The sequence below is a fragment of the Hemibagrus wyckioides genome, linkage group LG23 (assembly GCF_019097595.1).
Source record: "Hemibagrus wyckioides isolate EC202008001 linkage group LG23, SWU_Hwy_1.0, whole genome shotgun sequence".
Classification (NCBI taxonomy): Eukaryota; Metazoa; Chordata; class Actinopteri; order Siluriformes; family Bagridae; genus Hemibagrus; species Hemibagrus wyckioides.
In genome coordinates, this window is record NC_080732.1 from 724,854 (window position 1) to 737,944 (window position 13,091).

Here is a 13,091-nt window from a genome sequence, read left to right on the forward strand (position 1 = left end):
CAGGACCGGTGCAGGATTCCACGATTCCAAGCCTTCCAAGCTTCTGCTCCGTAATGAGGCTGAAGACACTGAAGAGAAAGAGAGCGAAAGCTGGATGATGCACGAGGAGCCGACAGACCAGAAGATCTGTTACATAACACAGATGGGAATGAAAAGCGATGCTTATTTACACACACACACACACACACACACACGAGTGAAAAATCCAGTGTGTATTCGTGACTAAGTGTGATGTGTAGGACGTGTCATTAGCAGATTTTGGCTGGAAGGTCGTGAGAACGGAGATGCTGCTCCTCTACTCATCTCTTCTCCAAACACACATCTCACTTTAACTCAGCGGTCAGTTTACTGCCTTCTGAAAATAATTACATCATTAAAATTTACTAATAATGTTTAAAATCAGTGGGATAAAGAAAAATTTGCTGAAATAGATAAAGATGAGCTCCTAAAGCTAGAACCTCATCACCTTCAGATCTGAATCTCAGTTTCTCTCCAAATGCAGTCAGAAATACTGTCAATATTTCTACAGAATTGAATTGAAGCCAAACTGAAAAATAGAAATCAGGCTCATGTGCAAGAAGAACTACAGAGTAATAATTTAACTCTCACTGCTTCACAGAGAAAAAACGTATTTGATACACTATATTGCCAAAAGTATTGGGACACCCCTCCAGATCATTGAGTTCAGGTGTTGTTTTTCAGGGGTTGGGCTCCGCCCCTTAGTTCCAGTGAAAGGAACTCTTAATGCTTCAGCTTCATACCAAGACATTCTGGACAATTTCATGCTCTTTGTGGGAACAGTTTGGGGATGACCCCTTCCTGTTCCAACATGACTGCACACCAGTGACCAAAGCAAGGTCCATAAAGACATGGATGAGTGAGTTTGGTGTGGAGGAACTTGACTGACCTGCACAGAGTCCTGACCTCAACCCCATAGACATAAACACACTCCTAAACCTTGTGGAAAGCCTTCCCAGAAGAGTTGAAGCTGTTATAGGTGTAAAGGGCGGGACAACTCCATATTACATTCATGTGCATGTAAAGGCAGACCCTGTTTTGGTCCGGCTCGCAGTCTCTGCTCTAATTCATCCCAAAGAAGGGGTGCAGATCCGGAACATTGAGGAATGCTGTATTTGATTGTTGTGTGTGTAGAACATTATTCACACTGATAATATTGATTCATTCTTGAATATCTTTAGCGGAATGCGCGTCAAGCTCGTCTCGATGTGCTGGAAGAGTTTGTTTGTTTATTAGTTCGTTTTTTGATTTTCTCAGCATGTGATGATTTTTAGCGCTTGTGCTAATGAGTTTCCTCTGGTTCTCCGGCGTTTCATCACATTCCTCTCTTCACTTGTGGGTGTTTCATTGCGTTTCAGTCTGTGCTGTTAGGACGTTAAAGCACTCGCCCGTGACGGCTTCACAACGGATTTGATGATGATGTTAAAGCTGTGGAATAACAGCACCAGCGCCGGCTCGCTCCTGTCAGGACGCTTCACGCTCCTGTAGCCACGTAGCCACCGGCACATGTGCTGTTTATTACAGCCGTTCCTCTGTTAATGGAAAGCTCCAGGATCTTGTCAGAGTTGAGATGTTTAACTGATGAAGTGATCAGTGAAGATGAGTGTGTGTTTTAGATGATTAAAGTGCGAAGGAATGAGATCTTCTGAGATGTTTGATGTCTGATTAGTGAGGAATAAATACATATCTTTCTGTGGCTCTGAACTGAAAAGTCACACACACACACACACACACATGAATCATCTGCATGTAAATTCTGTAAACACTGGAGTACACCAGAGTGGTGTGACTTCCTCCAACGCAGATAACTGACATTCACACGGACGTGAGAATCACCAAACAACCACCTGAGAGAAACACTGCTCTTTACTCAGACATCAGGAGTAGGGACACAATGAGATAAAATTTAAAATTTAGACCTTTTATGAACTCCATATGTAGAAATGTAAACACTGGCAGAATGATGTGTTTCCTCAGACAGTTCCTCATCCTCAGCACCATAACTCCACTTAACCACTAAATCTTCATTTCGACGGAGAAAAGTGCTATCTGTCGTCTTCCACATACACAGGCGCCCACAATTGGTTAGTCTAGCTGTGATTGACAGTTGAGAGTCTAAGCCATGTCCACTCTGAGACCACCATGACTCTGACCAGGCAGTTACCGAGGATGAGAGAAGAAAGCAGTAAACACATCACAAAGCTCCTCATGCTCATGATCATGTTCAGGAATGTGGTCTTCCTCTGTCCCATCAGCTTGCTCTGTCACAAGCACTCAGTGCAACATCTTTCTTTTACAAAAAACAATAAAAATAAAATAAACCCTGATCTTCAGCTTCTCTTGCTTCATAAAGAAGGAATTAACTACAACTTTTGATACAGAGCTTGATTAAAAATCATTAAAGATGATATTTTTTGGTTTTTCTTTTCTAATTGTGAATGATTAGACAATTCGCTCGTCTCGGATTGGACCTTGTTCTGGATTAAAAACTCAACCAATCAGCCGGCTTGATCGCTTCTGTCTCCGTTTATTAACTCAACAGGTACAATGAAATGGCATCAGAGCGCACAAATGGTTCATCCTTCAGAAAAACTGAGACAAAATTATTTTTTTTTTTGCTTTATAAAAATTCTTTCATTTGGAAAATATTCAGATCTCATGCACAACAAACCATATAGAATAGTATAACATAAATAAATAATTAATAAATAACATAAATAAACGTGTGAAATAACAGTGTTAGATGACTGGATGGAAAAGTGGAATGAAGTAAAAATATTTTTTTTTTAGATTTGGAATGACGAGCAGAATAATCAAAAATCCCAAACACTCCATTATTATTATTATTATTATTATTATTATTATTATTATTATTATTATTATTATTATTATTGTGACTTTCTGAATGCACACTAGCTTATCATGTTAAGTACCAAATATTTATTTATAAAAAATATTAAATACAAATATTAACTTCAGTAAAAAGAAGGGCTTTTGGAGACAGGTGCTCAGGAGAACACCTGCATTGGCACAAAGTTCATGCAAAACTCAATCACCAAGAGGTTTTCCTATTTACACGACGCCGGACATTAAAAACATGATGATAAACAAGATATCCTCTCCTCTCCTCCTCCACTTCCTTTTTAAGAAATAAATCAGAATGATTAGCTCTCCTCTGTGTGCTTTTAGATCCCTGCTGGCGTTGGATGTAAACTTCATGTTCATCTGTTGCGTTTATGGGAATAATTAGCATATAATTATCATATCATTAGCATATAATTATATTTTATTTAGAGACTCATGGAAACGTCTTTATCTCTGGTTGATACAACCACCAGGATTAGGCCTGATCTGTGTGTGTGTGTGTGTGTGTGTGTGTGTGTTAAAATTTTAAATGAGCTCATGATACCTTCAAGCGCTCTTATATTTTCGTGTCGGAAGTGTGTAATTAGGGCACGACGTGGAAGCCGGAAGCAAACACCGAAACATGTCGTGTAGATGTTACGTCACGAACACCACAGCTAGCCTAGAGCAAGCAAAAACACACTTCTGTGCACTTGTGACAGATAAAGGTGCCAAGGTGTACTTTTCTTGTTGCTTGTAAAAAAAAATGATGCTTTAATTAATGAAAGGTTAATTAAAGGTGGAGCTGAAGGAGAAGTGATGTAGCTTTAAAGCTAAATGAAAGATAAACAGCGTGTCCCTTCCGAGGCAGCATCCGACTTTCAGGAAAAAGTAGAGTTCGGTACCTTTATTTCTAAGAGTGTACACTACTCTAGTCTACACACTACACATTATTACTGAAATATCGCTGAAGAATTCTACAGTTGAAATGTCATGCATTTGACATGCACACGATTAGCATCAACTGTTGCATTTCATTACTTTAATGTACTGTGTTTGTGAGCTCGTGACCTGTATTTACTCCCACGCGCTCCGACAGCACGTGAATCAGCTACATCGAAGAAACGTGGCACTAAAAACCCATACCGATGTCCGATATGAATACTGAATACTGATATCGTAATGAGGGATGAAGTCGAGCTGGACTTCTTCTCATCGCTGTGATGAAGGTGGGTGGAGTTATCTAGACGGGTTTTGGTTTGGAGAATTATAAGCTAAACCAGCAGCTTGGAAAGAAAATTCCACTTTTTTTCCCCCCTAAACCCAAACTCCCGCGCTCATGTCATGTCAAGCCAGTCCTTCATCATCATCATCATCATCATCACCATCACCATCATCTCTTCCTCAGTCCGCTCTCAGCATCCTGATCCTCAGAGGCTTCTCAGTCGCTCTTCACTGCTTTACATGCGGTGCTTCAAACCGGTGATTAAATGCAAAAAAAGGTTCTTATGCGTCAGGAGAGGTCTACACACCGGGGGACGGTTTATCCGCCATGCCTTTCAACACCTCATCTATTCGGTCATCTTCAATGACCACTGAAAAAAGAGAAAAAACAAACAAACCATGAGTATGGTTAATTCCAATAAATAATAAATAATAATAATAACAATAACAATAATAACAACAATAATAATCATAATAACAATAATCATCATCGTCATCATTATCATATGAATTGTCCGACAATAAATCAATATAAATAAATAATTAATTAATAAATAAATAAATAAATACATTGTTTATCATAATCAGCTCGTGCGCATTGTGGCACGTTAAGAAAGGCATTGGGTAGAATCTTATTATTTATTTCTATTTTTTTCTTTGTTATCTCTTTGATAATGTCCCAGATCCCTTTCTGGTCATCCCCGAGTCACTCACCGTGTTTTGCGCGTCCGATCTGTCCGAGTTTCGGCGGCCTTTTCGACTGCGAAGTGCTGAAAAACGAGTTTGTGTCCTGCAGCCGACAGCTGAACGACATTTGTCCGACCTCGTCTTCCGGCCCGTAGCCGTTCATTTTCCCCTCGCTGTAGGGCAAAACCTCGGACATGGCTGAGGACACGAGAGAGAGAGGAAGAGAGATTTTCAAAAACGAAAACCGAGAACTGGTACTGGTTCGGACTCGGTTTGAGTGTAAACTCCAGCAGCGCGCGCTCGCTCCGAGTCCGGACTCAATGAGCTGTTATGGTAACAGAGAGAGAGAGAGAGGGAGAGAGAGAGGGAGAGAGAGAGAGAGAGAGAGAGAGATACACGGATTGGTGGTGATGCGCGCAGCTCTGGTGGAAAAACGCAGGGAGATCCCAAAGACCATAAAGGAGACACCCAGGCGGAAAAGTGAAGTCATTCATCCGGGTTTATAGCCAGAGGCGGGGTGAGGGTGAAGTACATAAAGAAAGGAATAATATAATAAAAAAAGAATCACATAGATAGATAGATAGATAGATAGATAGATAGATAGATAGATAGATAGATAGATAGATAGAAAGGTGAGATTGAATTGAAACAAATTGAGAGAGAGAGAGAGAGAGAGAGAGAGAGAGAGAGAGAGAGAGAGAGAGAGAGAGAGGAGAAACAAAAGAAAAGAGCATATAGCAATAACAGAGGGACATTTGGATTAAACTTCAGGTGTATGAATTGTGTAATCTATGAACGCAGTTAAAGGTCATTGAAGTACAGGTGATAAATCTTCAGCACCTCGGACAGCAGCTCAAGTTTGCCTTAAAAAAACGGAAACAAAAAATAAACAAACAAACAAAAAAAGAAATTAGATTTTTTTTAGCTTATTAAGTGATGCAATGTATTTCCACAGGCCTTATCACAGGCCTGCTTCACTGGATCTGTCTGTCTGTTACATGGTGATGTAAATGGACCCTTTAAATGACGGAATCGTTAAGTCGATTTCAGAGTGAAGCTTCCCGGGGAATAAATACATATTAAAGGTACAAATACCACTTTGGTGCGGGTTTGTAAAGATTTTTCTGAAAGTGTAGACACGCTGCCCATTATTTATCCTCCAGAGATTACACAATTTGATTGTCTAATCCTTCTTCACACAGATCCGGCTGCTTCAGCACGACCTGCACTAATTACAGTGTGAATTCAGCTGCGAGCTTTCACCTCACTCCACATTCAGCCCTCAGAAGTTTGGAGTCGTGACGAAATGCAAACAACAGCTGATGTCCAGATCACATCTCGCCTGCTGTGCTCGGGTTCACATAAACCGAAAACCGGAAGTATATTAGGACTAATCCTTTAGCGCCACCTGCTGGAGGCATTTAGGTAAAGCTGACACATTTCTTGCGTATCTGTGTAATTAATAGCCCGAGAGAGAGACAGAGAGAGAGAGAGACAGAGAGAGAGAGTGTGTGTGTGTTTGACAAGTAATATAAGCCTTAACGCTGAATACAGTATAAGAAAAAATATGATTATTTCAGATTTTATGATAAATCTAAACATGATTAATAGCCGATTTTGATCGATTTCACATTGGTCTAAAAAAAAAAAACGTGTCCTTCACTGCACCCTCCTCCTCCTGTAACTGACCACTGGAAGTGAGAGATCGTGTGTCTATTTTTTCCCTGTATTTTTTTTGCCACCTGTCCGAGTCAGTCCAGGAAAACTTCACACTCACAGAGTCAGAGCAACAACAGGAGAAAAGCAAAAAACTGAGAAAGAGCACGGAAATAAAAATGAAGTCTGTTTTTTATCTGATTCCTGTTCTGCTTCTCTTCTTTCTGTCAGGTAAGACAAATGATTCATGAATTTTGAATCAAACCAATTCAACTCTAATACTATTGACTAACAGCTTGTGTTCATATTCACACCAGTGCGCATGTCTCACTCTGAAATATGAGTTTTATATCCGCGCTATTTTATTTATTTATTTATTTATTTATTTAAATTAATTAATTAATTATTGCACACCAGAGCTCAAAATCTCCAGTGTTAAGACTAAACGCTAAATATTTTCAGCTCCTGTTCTCCATGTTGATGTTTAAATGCAGAAGAATGTGGGTTTCTTTATTTAGTTAAAAAAGAAAAGTTTAAACACAGTTCCTAAAAGTTTAAAAACCCTGAAGAGAATTTCATGTTCCCGAGAATTCTACGAAGAAACAAGTTAAAGAAGGTTAGAGAAACTAGAGAAATAAAAGTTCTGTTCTGTCATGTAGCATTTCCAGCTGAAGGTGTTCTGCTCTTTAATTCATCATACTATCAATGGAAACTGATGCTCCTCAGGCTTCACACCATGAAGGACATGAAGCACATAAACCTTCACGTCTCTCACACAGGTTGCAGCGGCAGGAATGAGGAGGAACGTCTCATCCATCACCTGTTAAAAGAGCGCGGATACAACAAAGAGCTGCGTCCAGTGCAGAACAAAGACGAGACGGTGATGATTTATCTCTCACTCATGCTCTCCAACCTCATCTCTCTGGTCAGTGCATCTTCACACAAGGCTGTGCAGCTTCTTCTTCTTCATCTGGGAAATCTCATTTATTCAAAACAGATCGATTTCGTTTATCATCATATTGATTTTTTATTAAAGTTCTGAGCTTTTCATTCTCAAACTTTTCATTCTCAAACTCATTAACGTTTTCACGTCTTATTCACAGGATGAAGTCACTGAAACTTTACTGACCAACGTCTGGATGGAACACGTAAGTTATCTAACATAAACAAAGGGTTCTGGGAGAGAGTCTTCCTAAAAGAAACCCTCTCCATGATAGGGTTCTGCAAAGAACCGTTCAGATTTCTTCAGGGGAAAGGAAACAATGTATTTGCTTCAAACCGTAACTTTATATCAGTTTATAAGATCCAGACTTAACATGTTTCTTGAGGGAGTTCAGTTTCCTTAAGATATTTTACTTAGAACCCTCTGAAAAGAGTAATTATAGAGGATCTATCAGCCATTTTTCATAAAAGCATTCCTGTGTTTTTCCAGAAAACTTGGAATCCTACAGCAGAACCCTCTTTTGTGTGGTTCTTTATAGAACTATATTCTGAATGTAACACTGTAGAAGGTTAGAGCCACGAGGACCCACTGAAGTGGTACTGAATGGTGTTCTGTGTCATGATTTTGGGTTTCCTCCTGGCTGTGATTAGGGCTGGACTGACCCCAGACTTGCGTGGAACACGTCCGAGTTTGATGACATCAGTATCCTGCGTCTGCCCTCCAACCTGGTTTGGCTTCCAGAGATTGTTTTGGAGAACAAGTAAGACATCTCTGTGATGAGGTTCTTCAGCCTAAAGTTCTTAAAAATGTTTAATACGTGATGTTTCTCTCTGCATTAGTAACGACGCCCAGTTCGAGGTGGCTTATTACTGTAACGTCTTGGTGGACTCCACCGGCTTTGTGTACTGGTTGCCTCCTGCTATCTTCCGCAGTTCCTGTTCCATCAACGTCCACTACTTTCCATTTGACTGGCAAAACTGCACCCTGAAGTTCAGGTCTGCTGCTTCATCATGAGTAAAACACAAATATTGATTTTGAATCCAACACGTTGTCGGAACTCAGAGCCCTTCTCTGAGTGGACATTTCAGGGTCCTTTTCAATTACCAATATTTTCAAAACTCTAGATATTTCAGATAAAAAATGCAGGAAAAATAAAGAAAGAATAAAGAAAATAAAGAACTCCTCCAGGCTTGGATGAGAAGAGGCAACCGGAAATTGGCACTCAAATACACAGATTCATGAATCGATGTGGTCAAGTACTCCCCCCTTCACAAATTCCCCAGTATATATACCTTCTAGCCCAGTTGCCCAACCTTACTGGTCTCATCTATTTTTTTGGAATTGTTTTGACGTTAACTCAATTTTTCCCCCCTCAAAAACAGCCCCACCTTCTGTGGCCTTCGTACAGCCACATGTGTACCGAGTTTTAATTTAACAGGTGTTAGTTGTTGATCTGTCTGGTCTTACTAGTTATAACTTCAGAACTTATTTAAACCAAAAACATTTATTTTATTACACATTTATTTTTACCGCTTATATTTTAACCTACATAACCTACATTTGAACCTTATTTTAATGATTAAAAAATGAATTAGATTTGTCTTAAAGATGAAAGGAAAGAAATCACATTTATAAGTTGGTTTAGGTAATTTAACCTTCCCTTAATGATTAAAAGTTAAAAGTGATTAATGATTAAATGTATGGAAAGTATAATTTTCAGAAATATTCCCACAACGTCGTCTTTATGATAAATGTTTCAGCTCTTTAACTTACAACGCCAAAGAGATCAGCTTAAATTTAAAAGAGGAGGAGGATCCTGAAACCAAGAGGAGCTACCGCGTGGAGTGGATCATCATCGACCCAGAAGGATTCACAGGTAAACATCAATCACACTGAATTGTTTCCTTGTTTGATTTTTTTATTAGCTGTTACATTTTGTTTGCTGTTAAAATCTCTCAGAAAATGGTGAGTGGGAGATCATTCACAGACCTGCCAGAAGAAACATCTACAAGAGCATTCCTATGGAGAGCAACAAGCACCAAGACATCACCTTCTACCTGATCATCAAACGCAAGCCTCTGTTCTACATCGTCAACATGATCATCCCCTGCGTGCTCATCTCCTTCCTGGCCTCGCTGGTGTACTACCTGCCCGCGGACAGTGAGTCAGATCCACTTACACTCACCGCCAGATGCCTGGATCAGGTTTCTGGGAATTTAGGGGGATTTTGGCGGCCTCTGTGGTACAACAGCGTCATAGCAACACACTTCTCTTAGAACATTTGAATGTGATTTGTTTTTTAGTTTCTTATATAAACCTCTCAGTGTTACACCAATGACACACCTCTGAGATTTAACATATATCTTTATAACCTGAGCTGGTGAGGAACTGATGTAGAGGTTTATAAACATCAAAAAGGATATTTGTTACATTAATGTGCTAAAAGAAGCAATTTGTAAATTCTGTTACTTTTAAAGAAGAGATTTGTATAGTTGTCATTTTAAAGAAGCAATTAGCAACTTTGTAGCATTTAAAGAAATGATTTGTATCAAGAAGAATCATGTATCAAGTAGTTTTTCAACTTCAAAGACTTATTTAGTAACAATGTTTTTTGTAACTTTGTAATGTTTAGTGATCTGTAACGTTGTAACTTTGTAACTCTTTGTAATAAAGGACCTGTAACTCTGAAGTCTTTCATCTTTGCAGAAAGGTCACATTTCCCTCTGATTTCGTCTTCGTTGCTATTTTGTCCGGCCCCGTTCAGGTGGTGAGAAGATGACCTTGTCCATCTCAGTGCTCTTGGCCCAGTCTGTGTTCCTGCTCCTTATATCTCAGCGCTTACCGGAGACCTCCATGGCTATTCCGCTGATCGTTAAGTGAGTAGGATGACCCTGAGGAAATGTTGTTAAATTTCTAAAATGTAGAGAAATGAGATAATCAGGAACCTGGATGTGGTTCTCGCAGGTACCTGATGTTCATTATGGTTCTGGTCACTGTGGTGGTGTTGAATTGTGTCATCGTGTTGAACCTCCACTTCAGGACTCCCAGCACACACGTCATGTCGGAGTGGACCAAAGAGGCAAGTGACATGAGAACTTTCACACAGCCTTCAGATCGGCCTTCAGAGCCATTAGGGCACTTCAGCATTCACACAGTGGGGCAGCTTCATCATGTCTCAGCCTAGAGGGCACTTCCTCATGTTTTATTCACCTTAAGAGCACCACTTTATCAGATTTAATCTGGACAGTTCTTTGTAACTATGAATAAAAATTATTTTGCCCAACTTTGCACCCAGATTGAGATTTGTGCACATGCAATAATGTGTACTGTCTATAACAATAATATAATGACATTGCACAACACACAATGAACTAAATAAAGAGCTTGTCTTTACTCAGTTCTTCCTGGAGAAACTTCCTCGTTTCCTCCGCATGTCTCGGCCGGTGGAGAGCGAGCCGCGGTGGGATGGAGCCCTGCCCAGACGCTCCAGCTCCGTGGGTTACATCGCCAAAGCAGAGGAGTATTACAGTGTCAAGTCCCGCAGTGAGCTGATGTTTGAGAAGCAGTCAAAGAGACACGGGCTGACCACCAGGCCCACGCCCACCGCCGGTCAGAACCACAACCGCCTTTTATTCTGCTTCAGACAAAATTACACTCACTGTAACCTTTATTAAACAACCCAATATCTCATAAAAGTGCAATAAGTTTATAGACCCTGAATTTCTCCTTGGAGATAAATATATATATCGACCAGGCATAACATTATGACCACCTGCCTAATATAATATGTTGGTCCCCTTTTTGCTGCCAAAACAGCCCTGACCCGTCCTGCACTGTGTATTCTGACCCCTTTCTATCAGAACCAACTTCTTCAGCAGTTTGAGCAACAGTAGCTCATCTGTTGGATCGGATCACACGGGCCAGCCTTCTCTCCCCATGTCCATCACTGAGCCTTGACCACCCATGACCCTGTCTCCGGTTCACCACTGTTCCTTCCTTGGACCACTTTTGATAGATACTGACCACTGCAGACCGGGAACACCCCACAAGAGCTGCAGTTCTGGAGATGCTCTGATCCAGTGGTCTAGCCATCACAATTTGGCCCTTTTGGTCAAACTCACTCAAATCCTTACGCTTGTCCATTTTTCCTGCTTCTAACATCAACTTTGAGGACAAAATGTTCACCTGCTGCCTAATATATCCCACCCACTAACAGGGGCCATGATGAGGAGATACTCAGTCTTATTCACTTCACCGGTCACTGGTCACAGCATTATGGCTGATCAATAATGTGTGTCATCGTGACCCCTGTGGCTCTTGTTTTAGTAATAATAACATATGATTGGACTGATTCGTCTGTGCTGATTTTGTCTTTGCAGTGTATAAATCGAGCAGCAGCTCGGAGGTGAGCGATCAGCTGTATAATGAGCTGAAGCCGGCTGTGGAAGGAGCGAACTACATCGTCAAGCACATGCATAACAAAAACGACTATAACGAGGTGAGAGCTGCACCCTGAGACCTGCTTCAGAAACCCTCAGGATGTCGGTGATAATGTAGAACCTGAGAGTCTGTGTTTATCTGATCATTAATCTGACTCTGATAGAATACTGACAAATTTTGAACAAACTTTTCATCATTAATGAAAGCGGTAATCATCCGACTGCATGAGCTGAGCGGTAAATAAAACAAAATAAAAAATAAAAGCTTCATCATCAGGGGTATAATTCTGTTTGGAAAAAATGGCATGATTTGTTTATAATCACCTTAATACGATTGATTTTAACAATCAATAAATGTATTATTATTATTATTATTATTATTATTATTTTCCTTTTACAGTATTTTATTCATCATGCTTTTCATCTCAATATAGTTACAAGTTAGCAACAACAACAGAGATATAAAAACACACACTATGAGTCTGTGCTTCCAGAAAATTCCAGGATTCTAACTGGTTATTATGTGCCTCAAAACAGGTGGAGTGTGTAATAATAATATCTGCAGCATGACACACTGTAGAGAATAATAATATAGTGTTTAGTGACTAGTGATGGGAATTTTTTTAGTGCCAACAAAAGTCGATTCATTCATCTCCTAAATAACTCCTAATTCCCAAAAAAAAGTTATTCTTCTTTGTCTATCAGTCTTAAATATATTGTTGCATATAGCAAGTTAAAAAAAAAAAAAGTTAAAAATGCTAAGCGGAACACAGTTACTTTGACTCACCTGAAAAGAGTCGACTCAAAGATTCGACTCCCCTGCAATCGACTTCTAGGGTCTGACCTGACCTGTCTTTGGCCTCATGTGTTCTGCAGGAGAAGGACAATTGGAGTGGGATCGCCAGGACGGTGGACCGCCTCTGTTTCTACATAGTGACTCCCGTCATGACCATCGGAACCATCTGCATCTTCCTGATGGGAATCTACAACCATCCACCTCCTCTTCCGTTCGAGGGAGACTCGTTCACTTACAGAGAGGCGGACAGACGCTTTATATAATCCAGCAGTGACACCGAGGAAGTCTTCTAGCTTTTTATTTCTGCATGATTACATTTCAGTATAGTTTTCTCACTGTACTGTACTGTACTGTACTGTACTGTATGGGATGTGTGTTGGGAATTCAGACCTGGAATTTACGGTGGGATTCATGGTTTATTTGTTTTTTGTTTTTTGACACCCTTGATGGAACCGAACCTCTTGGTGTCCATTTGAATTGAGTT

General features: G+C 40.1%; 2 protein-coding genes across 2 annotated transcripts; one reads left to right on the forward strand and one right to left on the reverse strand.

Annotated features, from left to right (window-relative positions):
- Positions 1-2,525: 2,525 nt before the first annotated feature.
- On the reverse strand, positions 2,526-5,150 carry camk2n2 (calcium/calmodulin-dependent protein kinase II inhibitor 2). The gene is made up of 2 exons (XM_058375928.1): positions 4,801-5,150; positions 2,526-4,457 (listed from the first exon to the last, which is right to left on the reverse strand). The coding sequence occupies exons 1-2, from the start codon at positions 4,967-4,969 to the stop codon at positions 4,387-4,389; spliced, it is 240 nt and encodes a 79-aa protein (XP_058231911.1). The 5' UTR covers positions 4,970-5,150; the 3' UTR covers positions 2,526-4,386.
- Positions 5,151-6,375: 1,225 nt separating this feature from the next.
- chrnd (cholinergic receptor, nicotinic, delta (muscle)) lies at positions 6,376-13,091 on the forward strand. The gene is made up of 12 exons (XM_058375927.1): positions 6,376-6,660; positions 7,209-7,354; positions 7,533-7,577; positions 8,023-8,132; positions 8,212-8,367; positions 9,133-9,248; positions 9,332-9,532; positions 10,137-10,248; positions 10,337-10,451; positions 10,771-10,981; positions 11,752-11,870; positions 12,688-13,091. The coding sequence occupies exons 1-12, from the start codon at positions 6,609-6,611 to the stop codon at positions 12,868-12,870; spliced, it is 1,566 nt and encodes a 521-aa protein (XP_058231910.1). The 5' UTR covers positions 6,376-6,608; the 3' UTR covers positions 12,871-13,091.

Bases quoted from the DNA above. Each gene is read 5' to 3' on its own strand.
- camk2n2 (XM_058375928.1), bottom strand. From the start codon at position 4,969: ATGTCCGAGGTTTTGCCCTACAGCGAGGGGAAAATGAACGGCTACGGG. The intron at 4,458-4,800 runs GTGAGTGACTCG...CTCTTTTTTCAG, and splicing joins GATCGGACGCGCAAAACACG to TGGTCATTGAAGATGACCGA.
- chrnd (XM_058375927.1), top strand. From the start codon at position 6,609: ATGAAGTCTGTTTTTTATCTGATTCCTGTTCTGCTTCTCTTCTTTCTG. The intron at 9,533-10,136 runs GTGAGTCAGATC...GGCCCCGTTCAG, and splicing joins GTACTACCTGCCCGCGGACA to GTGGTGAGAAGATGACCTTG. The intron at 11,871-12,687 runs GTGAGAGCTGCA...TGTGTTCTGCAG, and splicing joins ACAAAAACGACTATAACGAG to GAGAAGGACAATTGGAGTGG.